Genomic DNA, 18,403 nt, shown 5'->3' on the forward strand with positions numbered 1-18,403 from the left:
GATTTTTGTTTTCTTTATGTTGAGGTGTAATCCATATTGAAGGCTGTGGTCTTTGATCTTCATCAGTAAGTGCTTCAAGTCCTCTTCACTTTCAGCAAGTAAGGGTGTGTCATCTGCATATCACAGATTGTTAATGTAGTCCAGCTCCTCAGATTATTTGCTCAGCATACAGATTGAATAAGTATGGTGAAAGGATACAACCCTGATGCACAGCTTTCCTGATTTTAAATCACACAGTGTCCCGTTCTGTTCAAACGACTGACTTGGTCTGTGTACAGGTTCTTGACGAGTACAATTAAGTGTTCTGGAACTCCTATTCTTCACAATGTTATCCATAATTTGTTATGATCCACACAGTCAAATGCCTTTGTGTAGTCAAAAAAACACAGGTAAACATCTTTCTGGTCTTCTCTGCTTTTAGCCAAGATCTGACATCAGCAATGGTATCCCTCGTTCCACATCCTCTTCTGAATTTGGCTTGAATTTCCGGCCATTCCCTGTTGATGTACTGCTGCAATTGTTTTTGAATTACCTTCAGCAAAATTTTACTTGCGTGTGACATTAATGATTGTTTGTTAGTTTCCGCATTCTGTTAGATCACCTTTCTTTGGAATCACACACACACAATAACAAAATCATGTTCCTCAAATGTACCAATGCCCATAAGCTTGGATGGGTGGTTGGGGGGAGTGACTAATGCTTCCGAGAATAAGATGGAGAGTCACAAGGATCTTAATAGGTGAAAGATGGGGGGAAATCAATGAGACGAAACTGAATGGGGACTCATTTATTCAACAAATATTTATTGAGCACCTCCTGTATACCAGGTACTGTGCTAAGTGCAGGGGATACAGAAGAAAGCAAAACAGACAAAATACCTGCCCTCATGGAGTTCACATTCTAGTGCAGGGAGACTGACAAACAGAATAAATAAGTAAAATACATGGTATGTTAGGAAGTGATAGGTGCTAAGTAGAAAGAAATAAAGCAGGGAAAGGGGATAAGAAGTATCAGAGTAGAGATGGGGCCTCAATGTTGTAATTTTGGTTTAGGGTGGCCAGGGAAGGTGACTTTTAAATAAAGGCCTGTAGGATGTGAGGGAACAAACTCTGTGGAAATCTGGGGAAGAGAATTCCAGGAAGAGGGAACAACAAGTGCAAAAGTCCTGAGGTGGGAGTATTTCTGGCATATTCAAGGATAAAACAGAATATAAACTAGGTTAGGTCTTTTTCATGCCCTATACTTTTCTCTTTATCATAATTGCAATTAAATACTTGTCTAATTACTAGTTTAATGTCTGTTTCCTTGCTGCACTCTAAACTCTCTTGGTGCAGGAGCTGGCCTTAGTCTCTGCTGAATTCCTAACTTTCAGCTTGGGACCTGGCACGTTGTAGGTGCCCACCTATATTTTTTTGAATAAATAAATACACGTGAATAAATGGTATTTAGGGCAACAAATCAATTGCATAAGCCAAGGACAGGCTTGAGCGCAATTAGAGAGAAAGAGGCTGGGGAGTTGTAGTTGTGGCCAAGGGTGAATTTGGGGTGGCACAGTGAGAGAAGGGGGGCTGCTGGAGAGCTACAACAAGCTGTGGTGACCAGGGGCTTTCCCAGAGGTGGGGAAATGGGTGGGGAGAGACTGTAAATTTGAGGCATGGTTGAGGATGGCTCACCTGGAGAAGAGGAGACTGAGGAGAGCTATAACCTATCAGATCCTTAGCATTCCTGGGTTTAATGTTAAGTCCATGATAGAGTCATTTGTACTTTTGCTACTGCATGAGTTGGGATCCCTTCACGTACTTTGTGGGGAAGAAGAAATTACCCAGCAGTAAGGGGCCGAGCATTGAAATTTCCAAACTATTTTGCCATTCTCTCCATCACTAGTGCATATATATATTTATTTTAGTAGAGGAAAATGCTTGGCTGTAAACCAAAGAGTTGGAGGTTTGAGTCCACCCAGAGGCACCTTGGAAGAAAGACCTGGTGATCTTCTGAAAAATTAGCCATGGAACATAGTTTTACTCTGATACACATGGGATTGCCATGAGTTGGAGTCAACTGGATAGCAACTTTTTTTTAATATGTTACAACAGCATTTATGAATCTGGGAATTTAAGAAGTTCCCTGGGTCTAAATGTCATGGATAAAAATTCATCTCTTAAAACAAATACTTATTGATGCCTAGTGTGTGCCAGACCCTGAGCTGGTTAGAGTGGTGGACAAGACAGACTTCATAGCGTTATGATCAACTGTTGAGTGTGGTTATCTTGGAAAGTTTGAAGGGTGAGCATGTGGAAGAAGGAGTAGGTTCACTTTGGGCTGCTCCATGGGGCGGTGGTCTGAGCTGGGTGAGGGTCCTGTTTCCAGTCCTGATTAGGTATGTATATGACCTTGGGCAAAGCAGGTAGATCACAGAGAGATGGGCCAAAGTAGAGTTAGAGGTCATCTGGTGCAATCTCTCAGGTTACCCAAGGGTGCACAGTCTCTACACCCTGCCCCACACCCTATGGGGCCTCAGAGTCCTGAAGAGTAAAACAAGGGCGTTGGACCAGATGAACTTGAAGCTTCCTTCCAACTCTAATATTTTAATATTATAGAATTACAAATATGGGGAAGTTCCATGGAGGTGGATTTGGCCCCATCACAAGTGTGACCTCTCTCCTCCACCCTTAATACTAGAAGGGAGGGACAGTAGAGTTCAGGCCACAGAAATCTTTCTCAAGCACATTCATGGAGCCCAGAAAGATTGCACAAGACCTTACTTCTGGAGCGGCCATCTAAGATACTCCACTGATCCCATCCCATCTGGAGCAAGGGAGGATGAAGAAAACCAAAGACAGAAGGGAAGTATTAGTCCAAAGGACTAATGGACCACAAGTACCACAGCCTCCACCAGATTGATTCCAGCACAATTAGATGGTGCTCGGCTACCAACACCAACTGCTCCGATAGGGATCACAATAGAGGGTCCTGGACAGAGCTGGAGAAAAATATAGAACAAAATTCTAACTCACAAAAAAATACCAGACTTACTGGTCTGACAAAGGCTGGAGAAACCCTGAGAGTGTGGCCCCCGGACTCCCTTTTAACTCAGTACCGAAGTCACTCCCCAGGTTCACCCTTCCTCCGAAGATTAAACAGGCCCATAAAACCAAAGGAGACTAAAGGGGCACACCAGCTCAGGGGCAAGGACTAGAAGGCAGGAGGGGACAGGAAAGTTGGTAACGGGGAACCCACGGTCGAGAAAGGGAGAGTGTTGACATGTCATGGGGTTGGCAACCAATGTCACAAAACAATATGTGTATTAATCGTTTAATGAGAAACTAATTTTTCTCTGTAAACCTTCATCTAAAGCACAATAAAAAAGAACAAAAACAAAAACCAAAAACCAAAAACTTTGCTTCTATAAAGTGGTCCGTAGAGTCCATAGAGGATCAGGTTTGGAGGTGGGTCCTCTATGATATTCAACCTGTTTCCCAGCTCCTTATTGTAGACTCTGGGGCTGCTCCATGCTGCCTCCCCTTCCTGGGTGCCCCTGATTCGCCTCCTTGGCTCTTTTCTCTCTTCTTTCCTCGTCTGGCCCCTCAGTCCCTTAAACCCTTTTGTTCTCCCTACCAAAGGCCCCGCCTCTTCTCCTTGAGGTCATCTGTGGTTCAGTTTCATTCAGGTTTGCTGACAGATGGGGTTAGGGGAAGGAGGAAGGGACTTCTAATCCTCTGGAGGGAGGGGAGACATGTTTGCCGTTGTCTGGCCTCGGGGTGGAGTATCTACCAGATTGTTCACGTTGCTGAGACTAACTTCCTCATAGCATATCTGTTGAGTGTTTATTATGCTAGTCTCTGGCCTCGCTTAGAGGTACATTATCAAAGGCCCCCTTCCTCTAGCATCCTAGCTTCAGGGTGCACCAGTCTCGACAAAAGCGTGAGGCTGGGCGAAATAGCCCTATAGGGTCAACAAGATGGATTGACACAGTGGCTGCATCAATGAGCTTAAGCATAACAATGATCGTGAGGATGGTGCAAGACCGGGCAGTGGTTCGTTCTGTTGTACATAGGGTGGGAACCGACTTGATGGCACCTAACAACAACAACACCAGAGTCGCTATGAGTCGAAATCGACTCGACTGTAACGGCTTTGGATTTTTTGCCAAGGAAAGAAGAAATTTTAGAAATTTCTAAATATCAGAGCTGCCCAACCCTGCTTGAGGTAGTGCGGGAGCTGAACTAAAGGCTACTCGTTGGCTTCCTCCCAGGACTTGGCATGGTGGGAGGTTGTACTAAACACTAGGTGCATCCAAGCGTGCCCCTCTGCTTATCAGACTCTCAGGTTAAAGTAGTCCTGAAGCTGTCCCGGGTGGAACCTCACATTTCCTGTTCCTGCTCCTAATCCCCCAACAGAGTATTTTTCTAAATGAACATTTTATTTCTGAGCCTGGGTCCCTCTGGTTTGTCTGCGAGTAAATGCAACACTTAACCCTAGGTGGATGGGCCTGGTGTCTGGGTGTCTGTGGAAGGAACAGTGACAGCCTGGGCTCAGAGACACTCTATTCTAGGCCATCCTGGAGGGAGAGCTTGGTGTGATTAGGGTGGTGCCTTATGGATGATTGCTGGGTTGGGCTAGAGGAGGGACTTCGACACCCTGTTTTTCTGTTTCATTTCCAAATCCTGGAGTGTCTTTTAGCCAGTGATGACAATAGCAGCTCTCTTGACCTGGCTTTGTAGAGCTGCAAAGTGCCTTCCTTCTCCAACTCTTGAAGGCAGATTTTTCTTTGAGAAGCTTCATTCTTCTCTGTCCAGCATCTCCAGGGGCTACTGATGCTCCATCTGAGTCCCTCCATCTTCTTCTCCCTTCAAACATGACTCATCTCCTTCCCAAACTCTTCTTCCAGGAAGCCTTCCTCGAATGATCCTTGGTGGCTTTGCTCGGGGCCTGCTCCAGGGATAGGGTCTGAGTCTCCTTCTCCCTTGCACTCTGCACGTGGTTGGGAGGCCTCCGAGGGCAGAGGTGTGAGTCAGGATAGGTCAGCTGAAGCCGAGTGTCAGACACAGTCAGGCCGAGAGCATCTTGCTCTCCAAGACCCAGCCCAGGCAACGGAGGCGATAAAAGTCTTGTGCTGAGTCCCCAGGGCAGGAACTCACATACCTTGGCAATCTGTCTGTCTACAGCTTCGTGACCATCAGTCCCTGCCATGTCTCTCTCCCCGTGCCGGGTCCAGAGGGGCTTCAGTGCTCACTCAGCCTGTTCTGCTCGCTCAGGGAGCCGGGGCAGGGGCAGCTTTAGTAGCAAGAGCCTTAGTTCTTTTCGAGGACGCCGAGGGGCCTCTCGTGGGAGGACCTGGGGGTCAGGAGAAAGGCTGAGGATGTGGTTTGGGGAGAGGAGGGGTGGGCCTGGGCTTTCCTTGTGTCCTCCAGGGGGCATCCAAGAAGTGACCATCAACCAGGATCTACTGACCCCACTGAAGATTGAGATTGACCCCCAGTTCCAGATCGTACGGACGCAGGAGACCCAAGAGATCAGAACCCTCAACAACCAGTTTGCTTCCTTCATTGACAAGGTGAGGGTCAACTCAGCCAAGCCCCTGTTTCTGTGCTTCCCTCAGAGAAGGTGCTCTTGATGGACGTGGGAATGGGAGAAGTCTGGCCTCCTTCTACCACTTTTCTAAACACTTCTGCAGCAAGGAAGTCCTCCCTGTGGTCTAACCAGAGTCTCTTTGGTTATACCAAGGCTCTGTTGTTCCATGCTTGGGGCTCAGGCTGGCCAGCATTATTTCATCCAATCTCTTAGATGTGCTCAGGTCTCATGGAAGGCATGAGGCCCCCCTGCCAAGGCTGGGTTGAGAGGTACGGAAAAGGGAGGCTGACTGGAGGGTCCCTAAGGCTTTACTTTCCAGAGGCTCTGCTCAGAAAGTCCCATGGGAGCCTCAGGGACCCTCTGCTTGGGCTGCAGGTACGGTTCCTGGAACAGCAGAACAAGGTGCTGGAGACCAAGTGGCACTTGCTCCAGCAGCAGGGGATGAGTGGCAGACCCCAGGGCCTGGAGCCTTTCTTTGAGGACTACCTGGACCGTCTCAGGAAGCACCTGGAGTTGCTCCAGAGAGAACGAGGGGCTCTGGATGCTGAGCTGAAGACCTGCCAGCACCAGGAGGAGGAGTATAAGGCCAAGTAGGCAAAGCCACTTCCCCAGCACTTTGCCATGGGGCCTGGGAGGCATCTGGGAGGACTCAGATTGGGTCTGTCAGCCAGAGGTTCTCCCCCATGCTGAGCCTCCAGAGATGCAGGGATGGCAGTCCCTCAAGCCCCCTCTCGCATCCTCATTCCCTCTGACTCCCAGGACGCCCCACCTGCTGCAGGTAAACGAGGCCCTGCAACACCCTGTCCAGATCTGGGGAGCCTTGGAGAAGGGTCAGGGAGACTGTCTCCATTGGACTGTCTCCTGGTTCCAACAGGCCCCCGCTCTGAGGGCCCCTGTTTCTGGTCAGGGCTGGAAAGGGCTTATTTCAGGAATGCCTTGATTGTTTTTTTCTAGAAAAATTCCTGTTCAACAGGCTGTGAGCCAATGTGACTCAGATGTTCTCTGGTCTCAGGAGTGGAAGGGAATCAATTTAGTGGGACCATCCCCAGGCCAACAGCATGATTCACAGCTGGGTTGTGGTTCTGAGCTCCTCATCTAGGTCATCTGGTTGTGTGCAGAGTGTCCTGGACTAATAAGGAGATTGGGTTTGGGCAATTATGAGGGAAGAGTAGCTGTTTAACCTCTCCCAGCCTCAGTTTCCATATCTATAAACTGGGAAAATGTCACCTGATCTTGTTACCTTCCAGGACTGTTGGGAGGATGGGCTGTGAGTTGGGGTGGGCCCTGGAAGGGGCCCAAGCTAGGAAGTAGAAGACCTGGATTTTAGGTCTGCTTTGGCCCCCTAATCATCTATGGGATCTTGGGCAAGTCATATAAACCGTTCTGATAAAACCCAAACTGCTTACTTAGGATGGTGGTTGTGAGCAGCAAGTGAAAAAAGGTATTTGAATGTGCCTTAAAAACATAACGAGGTCTTATTGTCATTAAGGGAAATGAGGGCTGAAAGAGTGGCAGAGGGATGTAACTAGGACATGACAAGAGCTGCCTCCTAGGAAAGGTGGAGAAGGGGGCTGGTGGTATGTCCTGTGGAGCATCTGAAGGAAAGGGTGGCTTCTTCTGGGAGGTCATGCTTGGAGGCAGGGGCATGGACTCTGAGCTCAGCACCTCAGGCTGGGCCCTCCTCTGCTTATCTGGCAGGTATGAGCAAGAGGCCCACACACGTGCCACGGTTGAGAATGACTTTGTGATCCTCAAAAAGGTGTGAGTGGGGGTCAACTGCTCCCCTCTGTCCTGAGCACCCACTGTGCACAACGTCCAGTCAGTGGGGCAGGGACTGGGGGATCTTGAAGGAGGGAGTCTACAGGGAACCCGCAGGGAAATGGACATCTACCAGACACTGAGATCAAAAGACAAGACTCAGTTGAGGGGCAGAGTGATGAGTTTGGGTGTCACTTTGGGAGGGGGGGAGGGAGTGGAGGTAGAACAGGCTGGGCTTTAGCAAGGAAGGCTTCCTGAAGTCTGGAGTGGGGCAGTGTCAGGGAAGGGAGAGCAAGGCAGGGCTGGGTTGAGGAGAAAGGAGTAGGTATCCAAGTCGGTGAGTGGGTGTGGGGGCAGTGGGTGAACAGAATTCCCAAGCCAGAGAGTGGGGAATGCAAAGAGGAAGTGGGAGGTACACGGTGTCTGTCTCACTGTCTCCAGGATGTGGACGAGGTCTTCCTGAGCAAGATGGAGTTGGAAGGCAAGCTGGAGGCTCTGAGAGAGTACATCTGCTTCTTGAGGCGTCTGTATGAAGAAGTGAGGATCTGCAAGGGCGGGGAGGAACAAGGGGAGAGGGCAGGGTGAGTTCCCGGTGGCAAGGTGGGAAACTAGCCAGGAGATTAAGCCCTGTTATGGTGACTTAGATCCCTGCTGGTCATTCGGCAAACAGTTTGAGTGCTTACTACGTGAATCCCTAAGTGGTGCAAACAGTTAACGTGCTTGGCTGCTAAAGGAAAGGTTGAAGGTTTGAGTTCACCCAGAGGTGCCTGAGAAGAAAGGCATGGAGATCTATTTCCAAAACATCAGCAATTGAAAACCCTATGGAGCACAGTTCTACTCTGACACACTATACAGATGTATGGGTCACTATGAGTCCAGATCAACCAGATAACAGCTGGTTGGTTACCATGTGGATTGCTAGGTACTGAGGAGACATCAGTGAGTAACCAGACAGAAATCATGAAGCTCACTTTCTATTTGAAGACAGACAATAAACAATAGATTTAATAAATAAGTAAATTCTAGAGTGCACTAGAAGGTGATAAAGGCTATGGAAAAAAGAAAAATTAGAACAGGGAAAGAAGAATTGGGAATATAGGGAGGGGGTGCAGGGCAGGCAGCAATTTAAAAAAAGGTGATCAGTTTAGGCCTTCTTTAGAAGGCAAAATTTGAGCAAAGATTTGAAGGGGGTGAGGAAGCCAGCAATACTGGTAGGTATCTAGGGATTCCAGGCAGAGGGAACAGCTAGTGCAAGACTAGAGTTAGGAGTATGACTAGTGTCTTTGAGGAAATGGCAGGAGGCCATTGTGGTTGGCGAAGTAGGAGTAGGGGATAGGGGAGAGGAGTGTGATATGAGGGCAGAGAAGCAGTAGGGACCAGGTGACAGAAGGCCTTGACAGCTATTTGCCTTTGATATTGAAGCTGCAAGAGTATTTAGAGACCACCTCCTACAACCCACCTTTTCAGATGAGAACACTGAACCCCACAGAGGGCAGGTGATGCTCAATGCCACCTGGGGTGAATGAGGGCTGCCCCCCTGACAGTGTTCAGGCAGAAAGCCCAGGCATCCTGACCACCTCCCTGGGGCCCCCAGGAGGTGGTGGACACTGATTCAATCTTCCCTGTAGGAGCTGAGCCAGCTCCAGATCCAGGTCAACAACACATTTGTGGTACTGTCCATGGACAACAACCGCTGCCTGGACTTTAGCAACATCATCGCTGAGGTCCGCGACCGCTACGAGGAGATTGCTCGGACCAGCAAGGCCGAGGCTGAGGCGCTGTACCAGACCAAGGTGTGGGGCCTGGGGGGCAGCACTATGCTGGAGCAGGCTGGTTCTCCATGCCCTTGCCCCAGGTGGACACCCATCTCAGTCCCACTGGGGCAGTTCCAATGATCTCCCTGAAGGTCCCGGGCTGTGTGGGGTGACCATTTCCTACCACTCCAGGTGGGAGGCCACACAGGAGAAGAGTTTAGAACTCTTCAAGCACATCCCATTATTTCCTGATCTCAGGTATTTAACCCATATTCCAAATGAGGATGTAAGGAGGAAAAGACCTGAGAACATAGTTTCTTCCACAGTCTTGGGGTCAAAGGTGGGGGTCCTCTCAACTACCGGGGTTGCCTCTGCTCCCCTCTCAGTACCACAAGCTTCAGGAATCTGTCCAGCTTCATGGAGACAGCATGAGGGAAACCAAAGCCCAAATCTCCCAGCTGCACCAAGCGATTCAGAAGCTGCAGAGTCAGATTGAGAACCTCAAGAAGCAAGTAAGGCTCCCTGAGCCCTCCTGACCCCCCTCTCCTTAGTCCTTCAACTCCTTCTCCAATTCCTAGTTTCTCTCTCTCCAATTGCCACTGGTTTTGGGTTGAAAAATGTAATTGTTGGCTGGAGGTTTGGATAATTTGGGGTGGAGAGATCCTCAAGTCACATTTTGGATAAATTCAGCCTTCCTCCCATAATCTAGCCTGCATTTTGGCTTTTTTGAGATGATGCCACAACCCCAGGGGGCACCATCCACATTGTAATCCATGTCCAAGTGTATACCTTGATTTTGGTCTCTTGGGGAAAGTGTTAACTCATCTTTTTAAAAGAATTTTTCCTCTAAATTTCATTAATTTTGTTGTTGAGAATATACACAGCAAAATGTACATCAATTCCACCGTTTCTACATGTACAGTTCAGTGACCTTGATTACATTCTTCCAGTTGTGCGATCATTCTCACCTGCCTTTTCTGAGTTGTCCCTCCCTCATTAACATAAACTCACTGCCCCCTAAGGTTCCTATCTAATCCTTACAAGTTGCTGTTGTCAGTTTGATCCCATATAGATAATTCTTAGAAGAGCACAATGCTCAAGGCGGACTTTTGTATTGGTTTAACTTGAACTATTAGGTTTTAAGATGACTTCAGGGCCATCTCTTTTCTTATCTCTTCTTTTGATTCCTACTCCTCAAGCTCAGCAGGGACTTTAAAGCCAAACACTGAATTTCTTGGTCCCTTGTTGGGGAAGAAGTCCCTGGGGAGCACAAATGTTTAAGCGCTTGACTACTTACTGAAAGGTTGGTGGTTTGAACCCACCCAGACGCACCTTGGGAGACAGGTCTGGTGATCCACTTCTGAAAGGTCACAGCCTTGAAAACCCTATGGAGCTAGCTCCATTCTGAAACACACGGGGTCACCAGAATCAACTCAGCTGTAACTGGTTAAGTGGTACAATGTACCCACGTCTGGGAATCACAGCTCTACACACATAGCAGTGGGGCTTTCCTGTCCGAGTCCCTCTGGGGGATATAGCTGCCCCCTTACTTTTCCTATTCATGCACAGACATAAACTTGGCTTCCCTGTGCCGGGCTGTGAGCTGTGGTAAGAGCAGTGGACTGAACGTCAGTTGTGTGTGCTTGGGGTCCCAGTTCTGCCACTCACCACCTTTCTGAGCCTCAGTCTCTTCGTCTGTAAAATGCTCATGATAGTCCTCATCCACAGGTGTTTGTATGGGAATAAAACAATGAATGAGTGCCTCTAGGGAATGCCTTCTTTCCTGGGTTAAGTGTGAAGGCATTAGAAGATTGTCATACAACTCTATGTCTGACTAGACAGGGATGTTGCCTTTTCTCTAGGAGTTTTCCATCAGATTGGAGGAGTAGGTACAGAGATGGTATTTTTTATACCAGAAACTGAGGCACATGATTTGATATGATTTGATAACAGGACAAAGTATTTGAAATGTGGCTTGTCCTAAAAATATCAAGGACCCCTTGAGCCCTGTAGACAATTATCTATATAGGACAGGAAGAGGTTTAAGTACCTTGGGAGAGATTCAGGTGCAGTGCTGAGGGTTGAGGATGGGAAGAAGTAGGGGAGATGACCTCAGGAGGTGGCAAGGGAGGTGAGGAAGCAGAATGAGAGGCACCGTGGGGTGGCCATGGGTAGTTCTGAGCCCATGAGTTTATGGTCTACCCCAGCCCTCACATTATATCCACAACGAGTGCTGTGGGAGGCAGTGTTGGGTCCATAGCCACTTCCTCCCTCATTTCCACCCTCACTCCCTGCCCAGAATGCCAACCTGCAGTCAGCCATCACTGATGTGGAGCAGCGCGGGGAGCTGGCCCTCAAGGATGCTCAGGCCAAGCTGGAGGAACTGGAGGCTGCTCTGAGAAGGGCCAAGCAGGACCTGGCCCGCCTTCTGCGGGACTACCAGGAGCTGATGAGCACAAAGCTGGCCCTGGATGTGGAGATCGCCACCTACCGGAGGCTGCTGGAGTGCGAGGAGTGCAGGTGGGGGCAGGTTGGTGGGAGGGGGGATATGGGACGGTGAGCCTGGAAAGGTGGGGGAGGAGGATTGAGTCCCCACACAGTGCTCTCCTTGCCCAAGGGGGTTCTGATAGCTTTCCTGACACTGTGAGTCACTAAGGGCAGCCAGCTCTGTGGGGAGGGATTTTACCTTGGGGATGTAGACTTTACCAGCTGAGAGGACAGGGTGGCTGCTCTGAGGCTTACAAGCACCTGGCGGATGCATTTTCTGCACCCTTTCTTAGCGTTTCCTCCTCTTGCCCTTTCTTGTCCAGGATGTCTGGGGAGTGCACCAGCCAGGTCACCATCCGTGAGTATCAGTGGACTTAGGGAGAGGGGTCCCCGTGGGGAGATGAGGACCCTGCTGTGACCCTGGTGCATTTCTTGCAGCTGCAGTAGGAGACAGCACTATGGTGCCTGGAGAAGTTGGTGGAGACCTGGTGGGCATTTGCGGACTTGGAGGCGGGAAAGGTAGTTTTGAGTCCAGTTGCTCCAGCGTCGTCACTGGCGGCTCCAAAGTCATTCTGGGATCTGGGCAGGGCCCTGAGTTGGTCTCCTGCTCTGTGTCTGGCTCTGGCACTGGCTCTGGCTCCAGCTGCCGCACCATCCTGAAGAAGACGGTCGAATCAACTTTGAAGACATCCATCACATACTGAGTGAGCTGGCAGCCACTTGCTCCCACCTCCTTTCTGAACCAGTCAAGCCTGCTCCATTACCTCCGTCACTGGGCTCTGCCTGGCCAGCTCTGTCTCCACTGTCCACAGCCTGAGTCAGCCCAATAGGATTCTGCAAAATCAATAAAATCACACTGCTTCCTCTTCAGAGCTCTCTGTCTGCTGCTCTGAATGCTTGCCCATCTCGCTTGTCTGCCGTCCACCCCACGTCAAGGTGCACAGTGGCCAGCCCTCCTCAGTCAGCCAGCCAGCCTCATCTTCTCCTCTTCCCCCAGCCTCCAGGCTGAGTTGGACAAACTTCTGAGTGGGCGTGGCCAGTAGGGGAGGAGGGTGGAATCTCCACACAGCATTCTCCTTGCTAAGGGGACTCTGATAGATTTCCTGGCACCATGAGTCACTAGGGGCAACCAGCTGCGCTGGGAGGAATTTTAACATTGCTCTGTCTGCACCAGCAAGCCTGATTGTTGTTACCCCACTGCCACCTCTCGTCTCTGAGCCTTAGCCTGCTTTTCTCCTGGACTTGAGATGGCTCATGCAGGTTAATAATTTAGCACCAATTCTAAGCAATATGCCAAATACTGTCCTGTAGCAGAGAGGTGGGAGGTCTCAGGCCCACTGATCAGAATCTGGAGCTTGGAACCAAGAGGTCTTGTCCTCTTCATTCCTCTCTCTGGTCCTCCATTTCTCTAGCTTTTCTCTGACATGAAGCAGCACCTCATTCTCCCCAGGGGAAGTGTTTCTTTCTCTCTCCCCACTCCCTCCTCCCCTCTCACCCTCAGTATTTCCCACAAATTGTATTGAATACAAACATACATGAGGCGCTGTGCTAGGACTCGGGTTTCTCTGGAAGGCCCTCCCCTCCTAATGATTACAGTGTGTCTCCCACCCCTTATGGCATAATCTCTCCCACCCATGAGAGCCAGATCTTCCTTCTCCGAGCCCACGGCCTCCAGGGCCAGAGGCGTCCTGTGACTAATTCAGACACCCTGGGGAAGGAGTCCTTGGGTGGTGCAAACGGTTAAGGTGCTTAGCCACTAACTGAAAGGTTAGAGGTTTGATTCCAGTCAGAGAGGCACCTTGGAAGAAAGTCCTGGTGACCTACTTCAAAAAATCATCCATTGAAAACCCTATGGAGCACAGTTCTACTCTAACATACATGGGGTAGCCATGAGTCGAAATTGGTTCAACAGCAGCTGTTGAACTGTTCAATGCCCTGGCTCAGGCTCTACCCAGGTTCTTGTTACCTCACTCCCACCTTTCATTTCTGAGCCTTAGCCTGGCCCTTCTCCTGGACAGGAGTACCTCATGCAGATTAATAATTTAGCACTGATTCTAAGCAATAGTCTTAAATATGTTTTCAAAGTACATTTAGAGGAGAGGCTGAAGGGCAGAGACGAAGGGTTCCTGTGACAATGTGCAGTTTCTCTACAACTTCTTTCAGCAATTCAGCTCTCCCCCTGGGGTTGCATACCTCTCACGCAGCAAAACAAAAACTGTGCACCTCCCCAGCCCACTCTCCTCAGAAAGCAATTTGTAAAATATTGGTGGTTGTCCAAGTATGCTTTATAGGTGTCTCACTTCTCATCCCAATTAATTTATCAAAGCATTCCTTCAAGCCTTCCAGTATGTTCTCTGGGATGCCCTCCATTTCCCTGCATCTCCACTGATGTTAGCAACTCTCATAACTCCTTCCCTGGTTAATTAACTGTACTAGGCTCTACTCCTGACCTGGGACATCCCGTTTCATCCCTGCCCCTCTTTCTTCCAAATTCTGGACCAACTTTTCCTCCTCCTGGAAACCTTCCTCAATTCCACATCTTTGCACCCACCAGTCTCTTCCTGTCCCTGGCACAGTCTGGCTGTACCTGTTGCTGTCCTGTGTTCTACATCTGTCTGGGTTCTAGTGTAAGACCCAGATTCTCTATTAACCTGAACTCCTGGGCAGGTTCTTCTCCTGCACCCAGGACAGGGACCTGCAGCTCAGATTGTGCCTGGAGGCTCTGATGGGGATTTGGGACTGAAACTACCCCCCCTAACCTTCCTACCTCTTGGCTCCCATCCCATGCCTGGGCCTGTCTGAACATAAGGATGGAAATTTCTTCTCCTTTCTGCTCCTTTAGGAAGCTTTGCAGGAAGCCAGGGATGTGGGTGTCTGGGACAAGGTGCTCCGAGGGGCTTGGAGGAGCACCTTTTACACCACCCCCAGCAGCCTCATCAGCCTCTGCAGTGTTGTTCCTGCTCCTTCTCACTTCCCAGACCTAGGGGTGACCTGGCTCAACTCGGCACTCCAGAGCCTGGGCTGCTATTTATCTCCCTGCTTTAGGGGGAATCAGCCCCTTCCTCAGATCCATGAATCTGTCCATCAAAATTATCCCAGAAGGAGGCTTCTTAGCCTTGTGTGGGAGAGGCAGTGCAGTGAGTAAGAACATGGTCCTGGAGCCAGATTCCTGGGCTTGAATCCCAACTCTGCTATTTACTAGTGGTGTGACTTTGACCAAGTTACTTAACTTCTCCATGCTTCAATTTCCTCATCTGTAAGAAGGATTTAATAATAATACCTACCTCATAGGGTTGTATGGGAATTGTGCTATTAAGGATCTCAGAAGGAATTCACTCCAAATTCACCCAAGATAGTTCAATGCCACTGACTTTAGTGAAGAGGTTGCTTGCAGAGGTGTGGGCAGGGCTAAGGGAACAAAGAATGGGGAGGCCAGAGACTAGCAACCGTGGGAAGCTAGTATCATCTCTAGAGCAAGGGTGACCAGTTGTCATGGTTTGCCTGGGATTGAGGGGTTTTGCTTAGAACCCTGGTGGCTCAGTGATTGAAAGTTCAGTTCCCAACCAAAAAGATGGCAGTTTGAATCCACAAGCCACTTTCTGGAAATCCTGTGGGGCAGTTCTACACTGTCCTATATGCTCACTATGAGTCAAATTGACTTGATGGCAATGGGTTTTGTTTTGGTTTTTGGAAGGATTTTCCAGAACCCGGGACTTTCAGGGCTAAAACCTGGCAGTCCTAGAAAAATCAAGATGAGTTGGTCACCTCTGTAGAACTGATGTGGAGTGACCAGATTCTAGAGTTGCCGGAACTGTGGAAAAGGGATCACAGAAGAAGCTGTAATCACAGAGGGATGTAACCACTGTCAGAGACAGTGCTGGAGGGGGCAAGAAATACCTCGCCTCTCTCTCTCCTTTCCTCTGATCTACTGCCTGTGTCTTCCATTGGCCAGCCCAACTGGAAGACAGAGAGTAAGGGAGTAGCAAGGAGGGGTCAGTCTCTTTGGAAACAGAGCAGGGCAGAGGGTGGGAAGGAGACGAACAGAGCATAACTAGCTTGGAGATGAAATGCATTATTGCCTCCAGGCTTAGACCACTGTCTGTGATGTAGTAAGTGCTCAATAAATGCTGGCTATGATAATAATTACACCATCTGTCTGTCAGTTTGTCATACTCTAACGGCTTGTGTTTTGCTATGATGCTGGAAGCTCTGGCACAGATATTTCAAATACCAACAGGTGGTGGACAGGTTTTAGAGGCACTTCCAGACTAAGACAGACTAGAAGCAATCCCTTAATGCCCAGAGGAGATTTTCTTCCTGCTTGGAGTGAGGTGATCTACCAGTCTGATGAAATACTTCTGAAAATTAGCCAGTGAAAACCCTGTGAATCACAACAGAACACTGACTAATATAGTGCTGGAGATGAGCACCCTAGGTTGGAAGGCACTCAAAATACACAGTGGCCTCAGCAATGGACTTGAGCATACCAGCAATTGTGACAATGGTGCTGAACCAGGTAGAATCTCGTTCTGCTGTACATGTGGTCACCATGAGTCGGAGCCAACTTGATGACAACTAGCAATGCGGACAATCACAATAATCATGATTAAGTCAGAAAGCCCTACCTCCCTATGGGGGCTCTTTAAGGGCAGCAGCTTTATCACCTCCTGCTCTGTATCTTTCCTAGTGCTTAGCACCCAGTCTGGCCCCCTTTAGAAACTCAATTGACATTGGCTGATGAATGATCAGCTGTCTTGCCTCATCTCCTATAAGCAGCAGCATTCAACCCCCTCTACTCCTACTGGCAAGGAGGGACTCTGGCCAGGTGACACTCCAGAGATAGTGGTCACTGGAAATAAGCAACAGCAGGGAGCAGCCCTCCCTCTCCATGGATGGCAGGAGAGATGACACTGCTTCTCCTTGGGCTGCAGAAGGAAGGTGTGAGCTTGGGTGTCCTCTGTCAGAGTAGATTGGGTCTAAGGGCTGGAAAAGGCAAAGTGGAATCCATGTCCCCTGTCTGGACTGGGGCGGGTGAGCTACCTGACTGGTGGGAGGGAGGCTGTCTCCATGTAGCCCCAGTGAGCTCTGTGAGCCCAACACAATGTCTGGCACGGAGTGTGTCCTGGGTAAATGTGTGGGGACGACTTGGATGAGTGACTGTCAGTCTCTGGGGTAGGGTGAAGTTTGTGTTTACAGCCCGACTCTCACTCCCACCTCCCGCTGCGGCCGTGACTCAGAGTGCTGACATCTCTCCCTTCCCCAAGGGGCCCACAGCCACATCCTGGAGGCGAAGCCCCACTCACAACAGTCTCTACTACCTACCATGTGGTAGAGAGAGATAAGGGAGGCTGAGAAAGCGATCACAGCCTCAGGGAAAGGAGACAAAGATCACTGGGAAGTGTTAGCTCAGTCCTGGGATCTCAGGCCCTCGCTTTTCCAAAGGTCTTCCATTGCGTACACTGCTTATAGGTGAGGAAATGAAGCCCAGAGAGGGTAAGAGTTGCCTGAGGACACAGCACTCCATGGGGATTCATCTGCCAGCCAGGATACCCCAAATGCCTGATGTCCTCACTCCAAGCAGGAAGAAAACCTCTTCTTGGCATTAAGAGACTGATTGGGGATTAAGGGCTGGAAAAGGCAAAGTGGCCTCCCATGTCCTCTGTGTGGGCTGGGTGAGAGGGGAGGACCCCTCATCCCCATTGCCCAGTGGAAGTGGATTCACCTTCTTCTGGCAATTGGGAGCCACTTACAACCTTCCAGTGGCCCTAGAAAAAGATGCCACAGTCCCCTCTGGGCTGCGGCACTGTGGGACCCCTCCATCCAGGTCCCATCTCCTGCCTCCTCTCCTCGCTGCTGTGTGACTAGCACAGCAAGTGCCTGTGTCTGCTCCCCTCTAGGTCTGTTTCTCCCTGTAAGAACGGAAGAAGAGACAATCTCTAAGGTCCCTTCCTCTCACTCCCTCATCCTCACGTATTCAGTTTTTGCTAAGCACTGTGTTTTGTCCTTGTAGCCTGTAGGTGGGCAAGGCATGGAGGGAACCATATAAAGTGATTGAAAGAGCCCCTGATCTCTCTGAATCAAGCCTTTGGGCTCCTTGTGGGCAGGGGAATATGATAATGATGGTGGCGCTATGTGGGTCTCTTGGTTCTGTACGTATTTCCAGCCAGGATGGGTCAGCTCTCTCTTAAATGGCTGGGCCCTTCTGAACAGGCTCCACCATGGGGCAGGGTGTCAGGGGTTCCAGGCTCTAGATGAAGTGTCCCTGCCTCTCCTCAGCCCCAGAATGGTGTGCTTTGCCTCCAGGCTTCAGGCCACTGTTTAGAAGCCCAGGCCTTCTCTTGTGTCCTCCTCTGATGCCCAGGCCCATGGTTGGGCAGGAACCCTCTTTTTGTCCTTATAGACACCTTGCCCAGCACAGGTCTCCACTCAGCCACTTGTCAGTGTATGACAAAACAACAGACTGCCCCCACCCTCACTCTGCCACCTGTGCCCCCTACCCTGGACCTGCCAGGAGGAAATGAGGCTGTGGGCTGGGAGGGTGGGACTGGAGCAGGCGTGGACATTCTCTCCAGCAGCCCATTTCTCAATATGTCTTCCCTTACCACCTGCACAGCCCCAGGCCCTGGGGCCTTGGCTTACGACAGGGGCCTGGGACAAATCCCACAGAACAGAGCAGCCATCAGGGCTGGGTGGGAGGGGATCAAGCCAATCACTGGGCAGCAGGGATGGCTGTGGTGGTCTGTATCATTCTGTCTGGAGGGAGGAGAGCTCGAGAGGGCAGAAGGTGACATCCCGCCCCAGACAGTCTTCCGTCCCAGCTCTGGAGCGTGGGT

The 18,403-nt window shown here is 49.9% G+C and overlaps 1 protein-coding gene across 1 annotated transcript; it reads left to right on the forward strand.

Annotated features, from left to right (window-relative positions):
- Window positions 1-5,128: 5,128 nt before the first annotated feature.
- Window positions 5,129-12,274, forward strand: KRT78 (keratin 78). The gene is made up of 9 exons (XM_004374002.1): window positions 5,129-5,554; window positions 5,947-6,161; window positions 7,270-7,330; window positions 7,771-7,866; window positions 8,958-9,122; window positions 9,470-9,595; window positions 11,383-11,603; window positions 11,894-11,928; window positions 12,009-12,274. Exons 1-9 carry the CDS (start codon window positions 5,189-5,191, stop codon window positions 12,272-12,274), a joined length of 1,551 nt encoding a protein of 516 aa, XP_004374059.1. The 5' UTR covers window positions 5,129-5,188.
- Window positions 12,275-18,403: the final 6,129 nt, after the last annotated feature.

The sequence above is a fragment of the Trichechus manatus genome, unplaced genomic scaffold (genome assembly GCF_000243295.1).
Source record: "Trichechus manatus latirostris isolate Lorelei unplaced genomic scaffold, TriManLat1.0 scaffold00027, whole genome shotgun sequence".
Taxonomy (NCBI): domain Eukaryota; kingdom Metazoa; phylum Chordata; class Mammalia; order Sirenia; family Trichechidae; genus Trichechus; species Trichechus manatus.

Excerpts from the sequence above, each read along its gene's own strand:
- KRT78 (XM_004374002.1), top strand. The coding sequence starts at position 5,189 with ATGTCTCTCTCCCCGTGCCGGGTCCAGAGGGGCTTCAGTGCTCACTCA. Across the intron at positions 9,596-11,382 it reads TTGAGAACCTCAAGAAGCAA|AATGCCAACCTGCAGTCAGC; the intron begins GTAAGGCTCCCT and ends CTCCCTGCCCAG. Across the intron at positions 11,604-11,893 it reads CTGGAGTGCGAGGAGTGCAG|GATGTCTGGGGAGTGCACCA; the intron begins GTGGGGGCAGGT and ends TTTCTTGTCCAG.